Source organism: Malurus melanocephalus, unplaced genomic scaffold (genome assembly GCF_030028575.1).
Source record: "Malurus melanocephalus ecotype Western Australia unplaced genomic scaffold, MMel_1.1 scaffold_31, whole genome shotgun sequence".
Taxonomy (NCBI): domain Eukaryota; kingdom Metazoa; phylum Chordata; class Aves; order Passeriformes; family Maluridae; genus Malurus; species Malurus melanocephalus.
Window position 1 is genome coordinate 1,164,867 of NW_026623263.1, and position 22,838 is coordinate 1,187,704.

A 22,838-nucleotide genomic window follows, 5' to 3' on the forward strand; every position below is an offset into this window, starting at 1 on the left:
ATGCGGGTGTAAGAGGTRAAAGGGCCAAAAATGAGGCCATGCTGGGTAAAACTGGGGACTAATGATCTTTTATAACTAAAGTGACTTGCCTCAGTGTTTGCCAGCCAGGGTTTTGGGCAAACATATGTGTTCCCATGTGCACGCTTGTGCTGTGTCTCTRATAGAGCTCTGTTCTGTTTTCTTTTTTTGAAACCAGGAGACACCACGCACCTGCTGCAAAGCCCTCAGGACATCAGGAGAGCTTTGGGCACAGCAAACATTTCTCACCTGCAGTAGGGACACTCCTGCCCTCCTCTCTCTGCACMTCCAAAGCTTTCTGCCTTGCATCTGAGGAAGCAGTGTGTCTCGACCTCTTCAGGACCCATCTTCCCACTTACCAAGGTCTGTGTCACTCAYAGACTGCATTCCTTCCTCCACCTTCAACAGCATTTGTGTCACGGATGCCAGRTCAGACAACCAGTTATCAGCCCACAGTTACCAGGGACCTAAATGTGGGACTCATGTGTCCCAGCTGGGACAATGGCAATGTATCAAATTCCATTCGGGAGTGCTCCCAGGCACAGAACAGACTGTCAGCTCTGCTCAATTGTTTCAGCAGCCCCAACAGCTTTGGCCCTACAAATGTGCACTCCTCTGAGTATTCCTGGGCAGGGCTCAGGAGCCAGAGTGCTTCAGCAGCCGCCCCAAGCAGCTTGCATGCAGCCACCACCTCGCCAGGACAAGGGGCTGCTCCAAGAGCTCAGAACTGTGTCATGCCAGCTGTCCATGCCAGACCATCCCCAGGCATATTCAATTTACTGGCATAAACAGGGCTTTTGGGACTTTCCCAGGTCAGGGCTGATCACCTTAGGATGCTTGATGAAGCCATAGTCAATGCTAATGAGCTGATGTCTTTCTAATCATTCAAAGCATTTAGTTTTCATACTTACCATGAATAAAGTCTTGCAGGTATCTTGTTCAGATTATCAGTTGTTTTTAACCTAAATATTATTTTTTTTATATTCTCACCACAAATATTAAAACCTCCAGTATGAGAAAACTTGGAAGCAAAGGAGTTCAAATCCACGACCAGATGGAATAAGTAACCCAGTGCCCTAAAATGACAGAAGCGAGCACTCCACAGCGATTTGTTTATGCCCAGTGCTGTTCTGAGCATCCCATGCCTTGGTGAAATCCAAATTAAACAAAAAAAAGGACTGAGGTTACTGTCCAACAAAGAGCTTGCATTAAGCACTGAAACTGATTTAACCTTACCTTGTTCTCTGGAAAGGCCGATGTCTTCCAATATCATTCATTTTTAAAGATTCTCTAAGTGTCTCACTCCCCCAGCCAAAACTGATGGCAAACATCTCAAACACACCAAGACCAGAAAGTCACCAGAAAGCCCAACTCTTTTGATCAAAGAGAGACCACAAAGGAACCTGTGACTTTTCAAAGGGCAGCTGTAGGAGTTTTAATAAGAGGTAGTGTAAATGCTAGAAAAATTGCTGTTTTCTATCTGGACAGTGTTCAGCAACACTTTCAGGTCACACAGGTGCTAAGTCAATGTAGAAAATCAATAGTATTTAAATAGTRTTTGACCAAATAAATAAAAGAAAAATATCAAACAAAAAACAAACACCTAAAACTAAGAAAAACACCACTACCCCATATACAAAAAAAATRTAAGATGAAAAGTTCGAAGAGTTTGACCACACATGTACAGGATATAGAGCAACTGAACTGTTTTATCCAGAGCCAGCATTTTCTGACATGAGAATAATTAAAAAGGATTCAAGATGCCTAATTCCACTTCCAAGWGGTATCAGGCACTAACTGAACTGTAGTGCAAGCACCAACAAACTTGCATTTCCTGTTCTTAAATGTTTTGAGGCTCTCTGAGTTTTAACTGCTGAACTTAGAGATAGAGATCATAGTAACAGAGGCAGAACAGAACAAAGGGAAGGAAAGAGCAACTGAAGCAGAAGCTTAAACCAAAGCATTTAATTGCATGTTGCTGATGCGCTTCTTTTAAGAGGACATAAAAAGGACATTATAAGGGATTCAAAGCATTTAGGGGTGAGGAGAGGAGGAAGAGACAAAACTTCAAATAAACATTCTATGGAGAGGAAATATCTAATAATTTATTGACCTTCAGTTTCACATTGTGAAAAAAAAAAGTGAGTTTTACAAAATCTCAAGATGTAGTAGCAAACAACATAGACAATTTTACTTCTTCACTTGCAGTTTTCTTTTAGCACATGAACCACATCTTCAATGACCAGGAACGGGAACATTATGCTGTTCTAATCACTCTTATTCAGACAGGTGTCAGACATACAGAAAAGGGGCTGCACAATTATACCAGAAGAGGAAGGCTGTCCTTTGTTCCATGTTTCTACAGCAACCAGCCTGCAAAATAAGAGGAACCTTCCCGTCTTATGCCAGGGTTTTTGTGTGCACTCTGCTGTGAACTGCGTTTGCTTCAAAGTGTGGGGCGTTTTGCAGGCCTGGAATGGTCAAGTAGTTAGCCAGGATTCCCACAACAATTCACAGAGCAAGAGCCTACTGAATTTCCTGCAGAGCCAGAGGCCCACCCTGACTCCAGCTTCCTTCAGCCTACACACAGGAATTAATTGAGGACTTGAAAGCAGACCACAACTTTGAAACAGCTGCAGAAAATTCACCCCACTTTTGGTAGCTGCATGGCACTACAAAACAGATTTCATAAGTTAAATAGTTAGATGCAGAGCAACTTCACCTCTGGACTCTGATCAGCTTGATGGAGAACAGAGGTCTCAAAGCTACACGTCCTTATTCAAACACAGGGGCCCCTGGGGACCTGGTTCTTTACTTCCTTGTACCTTATGTAATTGCTAGTGCCTGGGGAGCGGACATGCAAAACACAGGAAGTCTGATTTTATGGCTCCCTTCACACTCCTGAGAGTGATCCACAAGATGAAAGGCAACAAAAATTCAAGGCTGTTTGCTTTAACACGGCAACCCGAACAAGTACAGGGATATAGAAAGGAGACCTATCCTAATCTGTTTTCCTATTGTTTAAAGGGCATCTAAGGGGGGGCATGGGTAGGGAGGCTGTGGGTTTAAATATTTAACCTATCACTTCAAGGAATCAGTTTAATCAGTGGAACTATTATCACATCTAGCTGGAACTCACCCTTTTAAAAACTGCAAATGACTTTGCTGATTAATCACTGTTCTCTCAGCATTCACAGAACTTCAAATACTTTATTTCTGAAATGTAAAGAGTCTTCTCCAAACAGCAAATCAAATGTAAGGCAGCGCAGAGAAACTTCCAGTGACCAATGTAAACACTTTCAGATGACAAAGCTTTCACAAATACAGCTACATCACGGTCACAGAGAAAGGCAAGCATCACCAATGTGACTATTTTTGTTTTGCATGCACACATGCAGCTGTTTACTTATACCACAGCACGCACCAACCATGTTACTGAATGYGCCAGTTAAGTTGGGCTCCAGACACATTTAAGAAAAAACACAATACAATACAAGCTTCATGACAGGATCTGGCAAAGAAAGTACCTGTGAAACACAAGCTTCTGAAATTCCAAAGAAAAAGAGTAGCTTCATCTTTGTCCAAAGACTAGAATAATAAGAAACTATTTTATTTAAAAATCAAAGTTTGATTTCTCAGGAGTATTTGAAGCTTCTGAGAAACCAAGGGATTAAAGACACACCTGGATAAGGAAAATTAAAAGCAGCAGAGTTTGAGGGCTCTTTTTTTTAAGCTAAGAGGTTTGAAATTCATTTTCTATCCCCATAAGAATTTTTCTAGAGCACTTCGGTCTTTGAYATCTGGCCACTCAGATGATCATCCGAAATCCAGATGGATGAGGCAATCCAGTCAGTGCAAAATTGCTGCTCTTTCTTCTTTTTTCTTTTTTTTTTTTAAGACTTCATCATTAACCTAGGCTGAGGTTTTTTTYGTTTTTATTCTTGAATCACCATTCTCCACTCCTTCAGGACAATGTGGCTATATTGTAGGTAACCCTCCTCCAACCCAATAAATAAATAAATAAGTTTGGACAATGACTTCATCCGGGCTTGGTATCCAGAAGCTCTTCCACAGTATTTGCGTTGCAATCAGGAAGCTGCACAAAGAGAGTGTTGCAAGAGACTTTGGCTATTTCCAGATCAGAAATTGAAAGGCATGACCAACATATGAAATGTTGAAAGGACACCCATCTACAAGACACACCACATGCAACCAGGGGAGCTGGTGGCCTGAGAACATGACCTCCATGGCTTGTTGCTCGAGTACACGTGTAATGTAAAATCCTGTCTTGTAATCCTTCCATTTCTGACTGGGAAGCCACTTCTCCATACCACCTCCAACTGTTACCCAATAGTTTTCTTTCTTTGTGCAGCMGAGCAAGTTAGCAATCACAATATGTGCAAAACATACAATTCACACAAGCCCTTGCAACATGAAGACAATTGCAGGCATTGTTTCAGCATGCAAGCACTGAACAATAAATAACTATATCTACAACAAGTAACATAATAGGAATGGGACAGACTGAATTATAAATACAGAAAGKAACAGGAACAATGAGTATCTTGGGGATGTAATGTTTGTTCCCCACTGTTGCAAAAACATTTCACCACTGGATCAGTCCTTATGAAGCAGAAGGTCACTTACTGCACACAGGACAATGCAACACAGGGTGTAAATGCTGTAGGCACTGCCCACAGGTAAGCACACTGCAGTCAGCAGAGCTCAGCAGCAATTCTGCTGGATCTTCATTCACATTAGCATCTTGCTGCTTCACACCTGGCCTGCTCCCCCTGCAGCTGGTGCTTCAATCCGCCACAAAGWGAGGTGACAACCAGTTCGAATTTCACATAAAAACAGTGGGGTCCACGGAAATCCAGTGCTATGTGGCGCACAACTATGAGAAGTCCTGTCTCTTTTTTTCATCTTTGAAGGACTGATTCATATTGGCATTAATCCAGAATTACTAGCACAAGGACCAGATCACAGGTTTGTCCATTCATATTTAAACSATGTGTTGAAGCACTGAAGACAGGGGTTTCTTCTCCCAATCCTTCATGTCCTGGATAATTTACAAGGTGCAGATGATTTTCTTCAAATGCAAGAGATGCCGAGTGATTTTTCTTCATTAAAACTTCTCCAGATCTGAGGTTCCAATTCTCATCTCCAAATAAAGGAGTAAACTAAAAGCACGGGRAGAGGTGGAAGAAAAGGAGAGAGAAATTACTTAAAATGTTTTCCTGCAACAATATACCATAAGATTTTTGTTGGACATCAAAGAGAATCTAAAAACTATGCCTAGGATACAACCCAGTTGATGGGCTTCCCTACCCACCCCGAACCTCAAGGCTCTTGTRCATACCCAACTTCTGATACCTCAACCAGTCAAGAATATAATTATTTAAGGTCAGATTCTGCTTTTATTATTCTACGATCCTTACTCTGCAAACCATCCTATTGACCTCAGAAATACTGACTAATTTTTTGGGGTGCAAATTCAGTCACTCAAAACCTAAATGAAACTGGYCCAATACACTTCAAAGTGATGTATCTTTGCATCCTGCATCTTGCATACTTCAACATTTTTACATTGCCCCAAAATCTTAAGTTTGTGAGTTTGTTTTAAGCAAGCAACCTTTTGCAACTTCTCTTCCACTAAAGTTCACATGAACAYTGTGTGCAGTCTTTTCTATCCCTCATCCAAAACAAACCTGTTTGGAGCAATGCAGAAGGACACTTGAAGGTACCTCACCCCAATACCTCCATTCACATTAACCAATCCTGAAGTGAATTTACTTACAATAAAGAAAGCGCCACAGAATTCCCTTACTTAAAATACATCTATTCCTTAGAACAGAATTCTGCCTCATTTCTTTTCACACAGCAATAGACTATGCATCAACAAATCCATCCTAGAGTGCTTTATAAAACTGATTATTCAATGAGAAACTYAACCTTTGGATACTGAGATTGTGCTTTGCTTTTTCACTGTGAGACTGTATCAAACTGCCAGYTTCCAAACCATCATCAGTTCAACACAGTAATTTCTGACAGCACTGCTAGAATTTTAGAAGGCAAATCCTACTTCATTACAATGCAAATGAGCTCCAGTGCACTCACAGAGCCTTTGAACACACCACRTCTCTCTCAGGCTATGATGCCTAAGAACAACAGGGAACAGTCACAGGAAATAACCCAGCCTACATAAGAGTCCATCGTGTTTTTGCAAGTGTGGGCTATTTTTTATGTCTAAAAAAAGTGCCCACCCATAGAGCTGATYGGTCTTTTCTAGGCATTTTTCAGCATAGTGTGACATGCTTCCCATCAAAACAGACTATCAACACTTAAGTCAAAACATCACCCCTTCTCATGGGATGAGCTTTAAACAATTTCAAAACAGAAGGGAAAAAACCYGATTTGAAACTCCCAAATTTGATGAACAAAGCAGACTGAAGTCTTCCTAAAAGCTGTCAGACTGRGGCCACACAGAGCCATGAAAACAGAGTAATCAGAAGTAATTTCCTTTTTGTCCCTCCCGCCCACTGACAAAGCAGCAGGAGTCAGTAGGAAAAAAAACAACCTACTTGCTGGATGAGCACACAGCATTGGAGAAATTTCAGTCTGTGGCTACACTCAGGCAGWTTATCTTGTGTGCTAGTTAAGCCAGTTATCTTGTGTGTTAGTGAAGCCAAAATAATGGCTTTTAACAAGATACTGCAAAGGAAAGCTTTGTGCACCGTTATAGTCTGAGAACTCTTTCTCAAAATAAAACACTCCCTCATGTACTGTAAACTCCAGAACAATTAAGTCAGACTCAGAAGAATAAGTCAATATTTTTCTTGGCACAGACCTGAGTCCGGGCATTCAATACTGCTGTTCTGATAACACTGAGAACCACATAATGTCAGTAATAATACAAATTAACTGAAGATATCGAGATGTAGTTCCCACTTAGGGAGGAAGCTGACACACAGAAATGAGAGCTTCCATTTGCTGTTGGGGGGCAATTACTGCCAGTAACCAGGATCTGGTGAGTCTCTGGGGTGTGCCCTGCTTTCCCAAGGGAAGTCTGGGAAAAACAAAGCGAGGAGAGGGGACGGAGAACAGGTTAGTGTTTTCAAGGCAAACAAACACCTGAGAGAAGAGCAGCTGATGGCACAACACAGCCCATTTTCACAGTAGATTTCAAAGCTGAGCTGCGGTTTTGCGTGGGCCCAACCCTGTCCTCTTCACGCAAAGCTCCCAAACAACTGAAAGGCAACTACAGGAGCAACTCTCTGCACTATCTACACTGCTTCAAAGACCTCTGGGTTTTGTATTCACATCAACAATCACAGAAAACRTCTAACTGCTGCAAAATAACACCAAAGAAACCTCCCCAGCCATCTGTCCCAAACAGAAGAAACCAGAGAAGTCTTTACACACAAGTTGTTCTTCCTATATTCTGGAGAACCTCTGTCAGTCTGAACTTTTAGGTAGCCCAGAGGCACACACATAGCATGTTTAATTACTGCAATTGTATTGATTTGCCTTTTTGTTATAACTTACTTCATGGGTAAAATATACACTGTTCAAATCCAAAAAGAAACTATCATTAACAGAACGTTGATTATTTAGGATCAAGCACATCACTGTATTTATTTATTTGGCAACAACTGATTCTGTACTAAAGCCACAAAGGGGATGTGGGGAATAAAAGCAACACAATGCAAATGGGAGTCTGCCAGGTTTGTTGCAAAACACACAGATTAATATGGAAAATATTCTCCCAAAAATAAGAAATGCACAACAATCAACCAAGCAAGACCAAATTCAGACTTGCTTGTGAGAAGATACAATGCTGAAGTTGCATCTGGTAAGAGCTTGGCCCATTATGTATAATTAACTTGTTTTGGAACAGTGTGTGCTATAGACTAGTAATTATTTCAGGCAGCAATATTAATTACACATCTTCCTTACACTATATCCAGTTCAACATATATAACCACAAGTATTTTGAAAAATCAGTATTTTAAAGAGTAACAATGGAGAAAATGCAACTTAAGTCCACACAGATACAATCATGCTGGTGGAAGACTGAAAATTAGACCTGAACTCCCTGTAGAAGACCTCTCATATGACAGCAACTTTCCATAAAGGCTGTCTGCATGGAAATTCAAGTGAATTCACTGTCAGGCTTCAGATCAGAACTTACTGTATCTTTTTTGGGTACTATTACTGGATGCAGAGTGACCTAGTGTCAGTCATCAGCAAACTGGCATTGGAGCCTTTTTTTAGCATGAATTTAGTACTTAAAAGCAGAGCAAGAGTCAAYCTCCAAAAGACGATCTGCATTTTCCCACAAGTTGAAAAAAAGTTATCTTTGCTCTGTCCTTTACATCTAAATCATGCAGGAAAATGCCTTGTAAAAGAAGGGGGCGCAAAATATTTGGCAAACTACTTCCAGCATCTGGCTTTGTCCCAGACGTGGTGCCTGGCTTACAGCAGCTCGTGAACGTACGTGTCTCAGGCGCTCCAGATGTAAAACTGCACCAAACATACTCACCCCTCCTCAGAGGTGCTGCTAAAAAGCTTTGTGAAAAGCATTATTACAGTGAAATTCAAAGGTGTTATTTCTTACCTGATAACTCGTAATTGCCAATATATACACAATTAGGAGGGGAGGTGCTTCCATGTGCTGACAAATGCTGTGGGAATTAATGAATAGGGCACAGTGGTTATGCTGTTCCATACATCTAATGTAGGATCGTAGCAGTCCAATGTTTTGCACCTCTGAATGCCAAAGTAGCCTCCAACCACATACAATTTGTTTCCAGATGCCACTGCATGGCAGCTCATTCGCTTCGCCGTCACATCTCCCACCTTAGTCCACTGGTATGCCTCACTGTTGAATTTATAAGCAGAGCATGCAGAGAATTCGGTATCTCCACCCATAATAAAAATCTGGCTCCCCAGAACAGCTGCAGCCGTGTAGCGCCAGGGCTGGGGGCAGGTGGCCGGTACTGTCCATCTGTTCTCACACTGATCATAGCACTGAACCTTGGGCAGCTTGTCATGGCTAACGCTGGTACCGCCAAAAGCAAACAGCTTCAGCTTTGCACTGACCACTGCTGCGTTGCTTACTCCCTCTCGCAGCGGGGCAACCATGGTCCATTTGTTGGTCACAGGGTCATACTGCTCTACTTGCTTTAAGGATACAGAAGGGGAAGCTGGAAGGCAACCAGTTGCTGCAGTGTGTCCGCCCACAACGTACAAACAGTGCTTAAGTTCAGCAGAGCCATGGCCAAACCTTGCTACCAGCATGGGAGCAGCCTTTGACCACTCCTCGTGAAGGGTGTCATACACCCACACATCCTTGGAGACTCCATTTTCTGATCCTCGTCCCCCAGTGATATATACTTTGCAACCTATGGCACAAGCACTGAACTCTTTCCGTGGGCTTGGAATGTCAGCCTTTGGAATGATCTCCTTTGCCTTTTGATCCACCAAGTACAGCTTGTCACACATAAATGTTTGGCCACCCAAAAGAAAAAGTGAATGGCCAGTTTTTCGGGGTCTGGCACACAAGCTGGTGACCACTCCATCATTCTGTAAGATCTTCAACTTGCATCTGATTGATTCTTCTATGATCTCCTTGCTTTTCCTTTGCTTGGTGATAAGCTCTTCCATGGCCACATTCTCCATAAGATATATAGCTGGCAGGAGGGCGAGTCTCACCGTCTGCAGTAGCTCTGGCAGGTAACAGTGACGCTTACTCAGGTCATAGTTGACCCAGTTGATAGCTGATTCATACACCAGCCTTTCGTCTTCAGTTTCTAATTCTTCACTGGAAAGGAGCTGCACCACCATGTCTTTTGGCAGCTGGAGGAAGTCTTCGCTTTTACTGATACTCTGGAAGTTGCTAAGGCACATCCTCCAGGAGAGTTCATACAGCTTGGTACACTGATGAGCATCCGACAGCAGCAGCATACCAAGGCAGTTGGTGGGGTGAAGGTTTTTCTCCAGAAATTCTGCACAAGCATCCCGAATGTCCTGAAACTCCAGCATGTCACCAGCCTCCAGCAGTGACTCTGCGTTYTCCTCATTGATGATAACTCTGGAGGAATATGCATAGTCCAGAAGAAGCTCCAGGACTTCTGGGTGAATAGAATTGTGAAAGTTGACTTCGCTGTCCTGGCTCTCTTTCAGTCCTCCGCTGAACATTGCTTCAAAATAGCGGCTGCAAGCAGCTAGAACTGCTCTGTGGCAGGGGAACGACCTGTTTCCAGCATGGAGAAGTACATCTGTGAAGAGACGCTGCTGACGCAGAAGGTTCAGGTGAGTAAGGACACTATCAGCATAGGATGACTTGTGGAACAGGTATATGTTTATGGAGCCAGTACTGGCCCTAGACTTGCGATTTTCATGCATGCTGACCGACATTTTCTTTCACACCTATAAAAAGAGAAAAAATTTAATGCAAATGAAACTCAAATTCATTATCATTTTTCCATATCAAAAAGTGTGTCCATTATTCACCATAGGATGGGGAGAAAAAGCCTTAATTTACAGCTGAGTGAACAGAGAATTACATCTACCTTTGGCATGTGTTTATTTCTTTGTAAGCTGAGATTCATAAATTACATAGTTTAAATTTGTTGCCCAAGAGCAGGTTTATCTTGGGAAACCTGATCTCCAACTTTCATAGCAGTAAGTAAGCAAGTTGGAGAAAGAAAAGGAACCAGGACTGATTTTCTCACCCTTCCCCAACCTAGACCAGCTGATTCATTACATACATACACATGCACACGCTTGAAACATTCTCCTGTACTGAATCATAGCAGGAAGAGCTACCAGACAGAATACCTAAGGAATGTCAAAAGCTGCATAGGGAACAAAAACCTACTAATCCCATTAGGAAGCTTCCYTTTGGTATATAGTGATTCAATATGCAACGGCACAAAAAGAAAAAAAACAAATGAACTTTTAAATTAAACCCTAGTATCAACCATACATTTAGACTTGTGTAACTGTAAAAAAATATGACTAATAATTTCTGCAGATTCCACCTGTATTCCACAGAATTCAGTGGCTGCATGCTACGGTGATTACAGCATATACATAGGCAGAGTCAGCAGAAAAACATGTTTTGACTACCAGCTGAAGTCATTGATATACTGCCTCTGAAGGCACCTGGAGAGTCAAGTCCTCAAACTTTAAGCCATTAGTTCATTCAGAAGTTTTGAGGAGGCAGAAAATAGAAGCCATACCCTATCCTGTCCTATTCCTAACAAACAAAACATTGCTCAGATCCTGTTTAGAGGTGTTACTGTTACCTGCCATGATATGCAGGTCTGTGTATGATTCCAGCAGCAGGTTTCCAGATTTAACTAAGAGTCAAGCCAAAAGAGTATGGAGCATAAGGAAAAGGAAGGATACTGGCAGTCATGTAAAGTTAACGGCCAAAAAGCCACAGTGTAAATAGTAGGAGCTGAAACACACGGAATTCAGTACAAACTGTGGCTGTGACCACTACTGTAATAATCTCACTTCTGTCTCTCCAAACTGCAGTGAAAACTCAGAGAAAGCCGAGAACCAAACTTGCCTAGTTACTATAGTATTTGCATGTGCAGGATACCTTTTACTGCACTTTCAAATAAATAACTGGCCACAAGTTCTACCTGGAAAGCATGCAATGCCCTAAGAGCATAACCTGGGGCCACTAGTGAAGGTTTTTAATGTTATAAATAATGTTATGGATATACTTTACTCTCACATAGACATTTTCATATACTTGAGTATCTTTAAGGAGTACAAAACTGTATCATTTGATTCCCATATTTCATGCTTCAAGATAATACAAGAGCTTTACAAGCCTCGAAAATAGCACTTTTAATACATGTATTTTTCTAGATTCATATGACCAGAAACATCAACAAAATCAAAACCACATGTTCAATTTGGACAGCAGACTCCATTTCAGAACAAGCAATCTGTGTATATGGAATATGCAACACCTGCTGATTAACTGCAGCACAGCCAGTACCATCCTCCTCACTATCTGTGCAAACTAAYTGATTTGCCATATTAAACAGCAAGTCTGTGATACAACTTTGCCTTCAGTTACCATAAAAAAGTCCCTAAATCAAATTTAAGGTAAGGAATAAAGAGACACCTTACTGTAAAAATACCATAGCCCATTTCCTTTAATCTGAAAGAAAACTTGCCTGATGAAACTTAACTGGGATTGAAAAGAGCAAGTAACACAGCCCAACACAGGAGCTCAATTCAAAGTCCTCCAAAACAGAGAGGAGCTCTACACACCAGAGTATCTGTCTCACTCTACCATGCAAAAGTTTAGAAAGGTATCTTACCAGTGCGCTAACCCTTAGCACGGAACAACATAAGGCCGCTCCTATGTCTTCAAAAGAGTAACTCTTTTATAAGGAAAATTAAACTACCTTTAACCAAATTGTGTTGTTTGGCAAAAAAATACAGAGAACGCTTTCAAGGATCCTGAGGACTTATCTCAGCCTAAAATAACTCCTTCAACCTATAGCCAAAATTATGGTTGAAATCTCCTGGAACTGAAGGACTACAGAAAGGTCATGGCCTGAAATACTAATATACAMGCTGTTTGAAGACACCAGTAGGAAGAAGCTGAACACTTTGCTGTCAGTTTTTTCAGTCACTTTAAATGCTATTATGATGCAATGCAAGGTATTCACTGGATCTCTACAGGTGGGTTTTCCTCACACTGAGGACTTATTCCTTCAAGGTTCCTCACCAGGGAGCAGGATGGGAGCTGAACACCGAACTGCTCAGAGACAACAGAATAACCAACACCTGAATATGCTCATTGCCCCCCACTCTCCATTCCAATTAACAGAATGTAGACATCACAGTCTAGSCATGCAGGATCTCCATGAAAACACAGGTCCTCTTCTTTCCCCCCACATACTGGGGGAATTCAAAGTATACTGAAAACTTTCTTTCATCATGCTCCCAGGGTTCAGAAACAGGGCAGGTAAAGCTCACATCAGAGGCTGCAACTACAAGCATTTAGGTCTTTCACCAGGCTGTGTATTCCCATGAGCACCACTTGTTCAGCATCATTCAGAATGAGCCCTTAACCACAACAAAAYAGAGGCAAACATAAAAAACCCACCCTGCAGTTATGCATACATTGGAAGCCAGTGAACTACAGACCACATGCAGAGGGGAGGAACAGATCACTGCCTGTTACCTAAGCCCACCCACAGCCATAGCAACAAATACCACTGTAAAAAAAATTATAAAATTAAAAATTTGCATAAGAACCACTCTCAAACAGCTACTGAATAAGGCACCCAGCATTATCCCATTATAATAGAAAACTTAAGAGTCTTGATGAGAAATAGATTTCACATATGCTGGTCTTGAACTGTTGCTGTAAGATTGCCTTTATCATCACAATGTCATCTGCTGCGAGGAATTCAAAATATGCCAATTCACATTTAAGATAAGCTAACATATTTCCCCAAACAGAACAAAGATACATATCTATATGTATCTTTTTCCTCCACTGTGGGACTGAGATGAGTTCGTACTTAGACTAGTTGAACACCCTTACAAGCAATTATCATCATTCACTAAGAGGCAGTATTTCTGTAATCTCTGAATCTCTGGCAATTAGGTCAATACAGAAACTTACCAGAATATTAAAAAGTAAAAATGACACCTCCAATTTCTCCGTTTGGTACTGGAAATTATGCAAGCCTCAAATACTTCAGCAGAGGTAATCTACAGTCAGTGATCAAATGTTCATCTTGAATAATATTAGCCAAGTCCCTTCAGGCATTTTTTTCCTTGGAAATAGTATTTGTATGTAAAAGGCAAGAAGTGGTCAGTAAATTACAGATATAGATTTTATCTAYGAACAGAGGTTCAACCAAGACTTTGATTTATAATTACACTTCAACAGCCTACTTGTCACAGCAGACCAGCAGTAAACACTACTTTAAACAACAGGCTCGTTGTCCTACTTAACAGTTCTACAGCATGCATGTCTCAGTCTAAATCAAATGAAAAATCAAGTATTTTCAAATTACTGACACATTTTAATACGACTGTGCAATTACACAAAGGTTGGTTGCTGTTTTTCTTTGGAAACAGTCAAACAGCTGAAAGAGAGGAAGTCTGCTAATCATCCCATCGATGAAACTAACACCACTTTCAGTTGCTAAATCTTCACCGATTCTATCAGCTTGGTAGAGGCAAACCGCGACCCTGCCTTAAGTCTTCAAACTCAGTGGCTGCCTAGGACCTGCAGTGAGACAGAAAGCAGATCACGCTGCTCCTGCTAGGAATGCACTACAGCTCACCACATGCAGACAAAGAAAGGCAACTCTTCATTCCCCTCAGTTCGCTCCATCACAGCGCCTAAATAACTCAGCCTCTGAAAAGAAGCTTGCAAAGCTTCTTCCCAGCCTGATACAAAAATCAGTACGAGAASTAAAAATTTGGTTTCCTTTATGCATCAATAACCACGTGCAAAAGTTTCTGTATACCGGCAGGGAGAGCACCGCCGCAACCAGCRGCGCTCGCCCATTCCCTGCCCTGCCTCAGCCGCTCAGGGATGCTCCGGACCGCCCGGGACCCCAGGCAGGAGGCTGAAGCCCACCAGGGAGGCTAGCACCGCTCCTAACAGGAGCCGACTCTTTCCGAGGGCAGCCGCGTACCAGAGACAGCGAGCACCGCGGATTCTACCCACCCGCTGCCCAGTGCCCCGCTGGTCCCTGGCGCTCCGGACAGGGCGGAGGAGAGCCGSGCTCTGCCTGTGCGGGGACAAACACGGCAGCCCGGCTCCAGCCGGAGAAGCACCGCAGGCAGCGCGGCAGCCGCTGTGCCCCCARCTCTGCTCCGCCGCTTCCCGCCCGCCTCCCCTCCGCGGCACCGGGTCGGTGGCACCAACTTACCGGAGCGGCTCCCGGGCGAGCGCGGAGGTGCCTGGGCGGCGCAGCRCCGCGCATGGGAGAGGAGCTCGGCTGTGCCGGCTCGACGGTGCCGCGGAGACGCGGCTGGCGAGCGGCAGCGCCGGGCGGAGCTGGYGCCGCTGGCGGGAGGCGGGTCGCGGAAGGAGGCGGGAGGTTGGGAAGAGGGACGGAAGGAAGGGAAGAAGGGGCTGCTGCTACTGCTGGCACGCCGGCCGCAGCTCTGGCTCGGCAGCGGAGCGGAGAAGGGGTATATGGGCTGGGGGCGGGGGGAGCGTTTATGCAAAGCCCGTGAGTGACAGGCGGGGGAGGGACGGCAGGACGAGGGCAGCGCGCTCGCAGTCGCTGTCCCGGCCGGCGGCAGGCATGGTACATCACGGCGCTCGCCTCGGCCCGGACGGGGGCTGTGGGACGGCCTGCCCTGCCTGCCCTGCCTGCCCTGCTCCGCACCCGGCCGGCGCGGCGTGGGGAGCCGGCCGAGCACCCACTCGCTGTACGAGCTCCTGCACCGCGCACGGGGTGAACACGGTGCGCCCCGCTGCGCACACACCGAAATCGCTGCGCGGGATGAGGAGAGCCGCGCTGGCAGGAGGGGTCCCGGTCCTCATGGCGTGTCCCAGTGCCCGCGAAGGTTGAGCAAAGCAGACGGTGGGAAAGCCCTCCTGAGCGCCCTGGGAGCGGCCGGGAGGGCGCGCAGGAGCGCAGGCATCGCGGCGCTGAGTGCGGTGCCCTCTCGGGGCGACTTTACTGAGCTGCCGCCCCAAAGCTGTCCTGGGGAGCGCTCCCGCGGCACAAAGCGAAGCCTGGGTTTAATTATTTCCCAATTAACGAAGTATGTAAAAAACGCATCTGTGCAAAAGGCCGATTTCAASAATAAACATCTTCTAGACATAACAACAGTGTTTACATAATTGTGTGGCTCTGAAGGAGAACAGAAGATACCAATACTAAACAGCGCACGTATTGCTAATTTGCTATTTGCTAATACCACTCAGAGCAGTGGTATTAGTCTAAAGAGGCTTTAAGCAAGATAAGAACAGTTACACCAGCAGGAAGCTTCCTGYTGAATATTATAATTTAGAGAATTTGCTCATTCCTCATTATGGAATGTCACCCGAACTTCCGTGGAAGGGAAAAAAAAAGCCCTGCAAGCAATTTGCTAACATGCAGAGGGTTATTTATATTCGTGTTGCTGGACTCCAGAGTCTGCAGATAAGCACACACTTAATGTACAGCAGGACACATCTGTAATTCTAGACAACCTGTGGGCATCTGCAAGGCTGGAGAGCATGGCTGAACAGGGAGCAGATGAAAGAGTAATTTGTTTCACAGATTATTCCTTTTGCTTTTTTRCAGCATGAAGTATTGCAGGATGCATGGTCTAAAAATGTTGCGCATCTGTAGGTACTAAAGTATGTTTCAAAGTTGTCTAGGTGTGAGAAGCTGTTGTAAATTATAAACAACCTTGCACAACAGGTATTCATGGACACCAGTGTTCCCTTGAGTCATGTATCTATAGAGGATTTTGGATTAGACTGTGAATGTTCAACCTTTGTTCCACATTGTATTGTCCATGTTATGAGTCCAGGTTTTTCCTTTCATCATAACTTAACCATAAAATGCCTTGATCCTATTTTCCCACACTTCCCCCCAACTAAGCCTGCAGCGATTCCACCCAAATCCACTCCGTTATGGTGAATCTTCCATAATCTGGTGTCAGAAGGTCTGTTTATCTCATTCTATGCAACTAAAAACACAGGGACACATTACTTCATACAGTGTCAGGACAAACTTTGAACAGGCAGAGCTATCACTAAAAATGATAAACCAAAATTATAGAATAGTTACCTATGTGTTGCTTAGCAACATCTGAACTATAGCTATAAGGAATGGTCAATGAAGAACGAGATCCACAGAGAGGACAGCAGACAGGGCTTACATGGATGCCCACAGCATGCAGATTTGGGCAGTTCCCTGCATGAACAAAATGGGACAATAATCCTGTAAGCGAGTGACCAGATGAAATACTGATCTTCCTTTTCCTCTATGAAATGAGGAACCTGTTGAATTTAATCAGGGCAGAATGATTGGATGAAGCTGTAAGTCATCTGTTGGGGAAACAAGTACAGAGCCAGRCAGATCCTTCTGTGTGTATAAAGCAGTGGTACTGGTGCGAGCAGAGGGGTAATGAAAAGAAAAAGGAACTCCATAGTCCATGCTTACAAACCACAACAGTTGGTCTCTTGAATTAGCTCACATAAGCTCTTTTTTATACTTAAGTGACAAAACACTCRAAGTGTTTCTGCTTGTTTCTGCACAGGAGTTAGAAGTAGATACTTTGAATACAGCTTATTGCACATTTTAGTTAAGAATGCTTGTTTTGCTAGCATGGAAAAAACACTCAAGAAATTAGCTTGGTCCAACGCAAATCTTTGGCCTGGTTTATATTGGTCTGAGAACTAAGTCTGATCACAGTTAAGCACTGTTCTGGTTAAGCCAGTTTTGTAGATGGGCCAATCTGTATTTTGACATTKCTGAAAACAAAGCTGGCCTAGCCTATTCCAGGACATAGTTTAACATGCCCGCTGAACTAGTTGAAACATGTTTCTCCTGGTATTCTTATGCCAGGATAGAYAGGATCTTTGCACTGTTGCTAAATATCACGATTTTATCAAAAATCACAGGATAATTGGCCCTTTTCTCAAAGCCTCAACTTCTAGAATCATGTAAAATTGATAATCTCTTATGGTTGGTTTTGTTTGTTTGTTTGTTCATTTGTTTGTTTTTAATTAGTCTGAAAGAATGAATATGTGGAATGAAAGTGTAGCCTTGAAATACAAAAAGCATATAAACCCCTCAATATTTTCATTTTAATCTCTAGAATTAAGTGCCACATCTCACTCTGAAAACATTGGGATAAGGAAAATGTTCAACTCAGATCCAGCTTGCRTGCTATGCAGAGAACACTGCTGTTTTAACTAAATTATTTCACCTTGTACTTTATTTAAATTGGTTTAACTCCTGCGTTGAGACAAGTTCTTGAAACTTTGAATGTATAGCAAACTTTATCACATGGCTTTCTTGACACTTAAATGTTTTGCAGGCATACCTGTGTAGGTAAAAGATCTCCCAGATTACCCTACCAGCACCAGCAACAGTTCTGACAGTGGCAGAGCTGTACTGGTAAAATAATCCATTTACCAGYGCAGGTTATTTCATCTGGGCAATGGAAATACATATTTTGTTTTGKTTTTTTTTAGTATCAGCTGCACCTAAACTAGCAAGGTTTGCCAGTACAGCTATCTTGGCAAGCCTTTTAAATGCAAACAGGCAGTATGTGCCTGCAGCACAGTCTGAGATCTCATTTTTAATGCTATTAAACAGCTGTGTCTTGGGCTTTTGCCTTGTTAGACTCTTTTTAACCACATTATTTTGTTCAACTGCTAAATAAACAGCATGGGGTTAAATATATTAGTGTAATTTATCTTCTTTCCTTCCTAATTTACACTTTGAATGAATTTATTAGAATGATTTAATTAACAATGTACAATAGCAGTACCAGTGCCAGATCTCTCCCAGGGGGGATGGGGCCAGGAACACCCTTCAGTGACCCACACCTGCTTTTCTTATCATTTGCCTTTGATGTGCTTCTCCAGGCTGGCCTGCAAACAGAGATTTGTATGGATACAGCACAATGCATTAGTTTAGTGCTAGAGACATACTAAAAGTGTTTGGGGAAAACATTCAGTATTTCTTAGGAGCAATTACATCAGTTTGTTCATCAGTTCTGGGGGTAAGATACCCTCTTTGCCCTGTTTTCCCTTTCTCATCTGTGTGTGTGTGTGTTTATTTTTCAAAAGGATTAGATTCCCTTGGCRCTTGGATGTCATTCCTTCATGTCATGACAGCTCAGACCAAAAAGAAGAGACAATACCTGCTGCTGTCTAAACCAGCAGCACTTGGTGTATGTGACAGGTAGCTGCTCCTCTCCAAAATATCAGTCTGATGCATGGTTGTGAGGTGTGAGGCCCTTGTCACTTTTAAAGTATTTGAACACTAGCCCATTTGAAGTCTGTGAGTCATGTCTTCTTATAATAGGAGACAGGAAAAGTCAGGCCTCAGTTTCCGTTTAAATGGTGAATGTGTTTTGTATAAAAGGTTTTCAGAAGGGTCAGTTTAGCAGTAAATAACATAATACATATGGATAATGTTTGAAATCAGAAGTATTTCCTTTTGAGTTTCTTGATTCTTAGGAGAAACCCTTGTAAAGCCTATTGCATATAGGCCAGAATCCACACTTCCAGCAATAAGTACTTACAAAAAATAGGAGTATTGAGAAAAAAAATACATCTCAAGACTCAAGGAAAAGCTATTTACTTCTCTTTTGTATGCAATTCCTTTGTCCATTATCTCCTTTTCCATTTTGTATTGCTCTCTAATTACTCCTCAAAAAGTTTTTGCCACCTGACATTTTTACATTTTTTACCTATTCCATGTTGTCTGTTCTCCTTAGCAAGAAAAGTGGTTTCTGTTCATAGAAGACAATGATGATGATGACCCACTTTTGAGCAGGTTTGATTTGTAAGGGATCCCAATTATTTGTGATGTGCAAGCCCTTCCCTAAGATATGTGAATCAGCACAGGACTGGATATACCACTGTGAAAAGAGAGTGGTGGGTGCCACTTCTTCCATCAAGTGATGTTGACAGTTTTTCAGAAGTTGTGTGTTGATTGTCACGAGATTTCAGTTCCCTGTGTATATCTTTCCCGGCTATTCCCATCTCCTAACAGTGACTCCACACCGGGTCAGTGTCTTGCCTCTCTCCAGTCCAGGAGATTGTCCAGCTTCCAGGCCTCGCAGAGGCTTGCTTTTCCTTCTCTCTTGCTAAGTAGCAGTGGCCCCCAGTGGTGACAGCTAAGCTGGCTCCTTATTTCAGGTTTTACCACACTGCACTGAAAATCCTYCGTGCTGTAACAAATTTGGCATAAGGACTTGTGTGAGTTTGCCACATCTTTCACTTCTGCAGGGACCACGGGCCAGTCCCTCCTGATGCCCCATCCCACCCACTCCACGTCCCCCACTCCCCGAATTGACCAACACCAGTGCGGCTTTGAGAATAGGAGCACACACTGAATTATTCTCTAAGGTCCTTAGTCTTTAAGAAGGAACTAGGTAATTTAAACAGGACATCTAGGAGACCCCTAAATGACAGAGTCCTTTTGCTTGTCTTCATCTTTTATGTTAGTATTAAAARCAGGAAACCGAATGTGTATTCTTTCAAACAATTGCTTTGGCATTTTAAGGACAGTAACAGACATCTAAGTAGTCATTCTTACATTGTTAAGTAGCATTACACATTTAAATACAAGATATTTAAGGACTTTTGATACTTAAGAGCTATTTAAGGACTTAATTGAATGTATTTAAGGACAAGAATTTCTGACACTCGATTGAAAAAATATAYTCTTTTCAAGGTACAACTTCAAGTCACTGAAGTCTGCAAACACAGACATGTATGTCTCAAAACAAAAAAACCTCAACCATTTCACCTTGGGGACTTATTTCACTGTTCCACWCACTAAATGCTATTTTGCCCTCAAGTCAGAATGGAACAAGCTTTTCACTTCTTCAGGCCTGCKGAGGAAGAGAAACCATACACAGACAGATGCCACACAAAAAGGGGGCAATGTCCTTACTCTCCATCAGACTTAGCAGAGAGCTTATCAGATTTATTCAGATGAATTAGAATAAATGTGAGAGAAAAACACTTTTTGCTTCTTTTGTTTTTCAGCACCCAGGAAACCTTGAGTTAATTTGTCCTTATGAATATATAAAGGTAGATCAGGATCTTAGGTATAAGTCCAGGTAGCTCACCTGTCAAAAGTCCATGCCTCATTGCTATCATCCAAAGCACCAAACTAAAATGAGAGCAAACAAACTTCCTATATGTAGTTGTGCTTTCCATTATCATATACATAGATCTAAGTTTTCAGGCTATGAGGTCATGGGAGGTGGTCCACACAACCAAAGAAAGTGTATATTGTTTACAATTTTAAAATTTTGATGATAAGAAAAAATAAGAAATTAGGAAGCTTAACAGAATTTGTTGGAGACCACTGCAACAAAAAGGGAGAGAGAGAGTGCAGAATTCTCAGATTTTAATGGGTTTAGGACAGATCTGGACAAGTATTACAAAGCAAACTGGTTTATGTAAGTATGAATTTATTCATTTTCCTGCTCAGCAATTCACCACAAACATCTGGAACAACATTATTAGTTGTTTTGAGGCCACATTAATTCTGGATGTTCTTAAATAGCATTTTTACAGATACCTCAGAACACTTAAGAAAGGAACACTTTTGAAGGCTCTTGGCAGAACATGAGAGGGTTAAAACAGACTCACTTACCTAGTTTAAATCTGTGAAGTTTGATGGTTATGGGGACTAAGTAATCTGATTCCAAACATTTTAACAAAGTGAAATGTGTCCTATGGCGTTGGTATTTCTGTGGTTTAGAACAAACTTTTGAACATGTTGCCTACAGCAGGGGTTGTTTCCCAGGCATTATATGCACAAGCAGCATCAGTATCCTCATTAGCCTGTGTCTGTTTGAGAAGGACTTAAAAGGACACATTTGCTTGTTTTGAAAGCTTTGTTTATGTACTTTGACACTTTATTATTCTTGTATACAAAGGAAACCAGTGAATTGCATCCTGCCACTGRACCCATCTATTTAAAATCCTTCATGGTGTTGGTTTGAATTATTTCATCTTTTTTTATGGCCAAGCCTTARTAGAAGATTAATTCCCTGTTGGTGCAGTGTGATGGATTCAGGTCTGCATTGAAACCTTTTCATGAAAAATGAAAGCGAGTTTTTGAGTGAAGGAATGTCACAATTATAACAGGCAAAGCCATGCAAGTTACATGTTCAGCTATGTGAGAAAAACCTGATTTCTTAGGTGAACTGTATTCCAAAATGGCCTATTACTTACTTCTCTGCTCTAAAGATTAATTTGGATGATTTAGTTAAGTGCAAGTTAAGGCAAAGGGCTTAAACTTGGAATAATCTGTAGCATGGGCAGAGCTTCAAAAGTTTCTTAGTACAGTCAATGTGGCCCTTACTCTGGTTATTGATTTGTGTCTTCAAAGCTCTGACTTATTTTAGGTTAATGGAGTTTAATTAGACATCTGATTGCTGCTGAAAGTAGTAAAACTGAAGCTGTTGATGTTTTATTTGAGCTAAACATTTTCTGGCATTTTCCCAATCCTCAGGACATGTCTGAACATGTTTTTACTTTCCTACCTGAAGAAGGAGCCACTTGGCATGTCAACATATGTATATATTGGCTTAAAGAAAAGACAGTAGTTTGGAAATACAAAAGACAGCATCTGTCTTTTGTAACAAGTCTCATGTGTTAAGATGTAAAAGAGGTAATACATTAAATTAGAAAGAACCTGAAGTGCATAGTTGGAAGATAGCTGACTGATCACTTGTGCTTTCTTAAAGACAGCTATTTAAGGTTTCAGTTAACAGGCAATTTCCTTTTCAGAATCTGCTTTCATCTGTGTGTGAACTTAGAATTTTGCTGAAATAGAATAACAAAGCGTAGTAACTCACCACATCCAAATAATTGATTGGAAGGGTCTCGGATTTTTCTTAAAGACCTAATGCAAATTTAACTGTGGAAGCAATCTTRTATTGTGATGCCTAAAAAAAAAAATACTTCCACTCATACATTCTCTAGATATCTCCGAAATTCATTGCAAAGTGCACATATCTTAAGTATTCTGGACAGAAAAGTATTTGGAAGCTCTGTCATATCACATGAAAGGGAGTAGAGGCTGACAGCCTTTAAACAGTAGTACATA

General features: G+C 42.1%; 1 protein-coding gene across 1 annotated transcript; it reads right to left on the minus strand.

Annotated features, from left to right (window-relative positions):
- Positions 1 to 1,969: 1,969 nt before the first annotated feature.
- On the minus strand, positions 1,970 to 15,337 carry ENC1 (ectodermal-neural cortex 1). Its single transcript, XM_057363795.1, has 3 exons — positions 14,955 to 15,337; positions 8,639 to 10,452; positions 1,970 to 5,201 (listed from the first exon to the last, which is right to left on the minus strand). Exon 2 carries the CDS (start codon positions 10,438 to 10,440, stop codon positions 8,671 to 8,673), a length of 1,770 nt encoding a protein of 589 aa, XP_057219778.1. The 5' UTR covers positions 10,441 to 10,452; positions 14,955 to 15,337; the 3' UTR covers positions 1,970 to 5,201; positions 8,639 to 8,670.
- Positions 15,338 to 22,838: the final 7,501 nt, after the last annotated feature.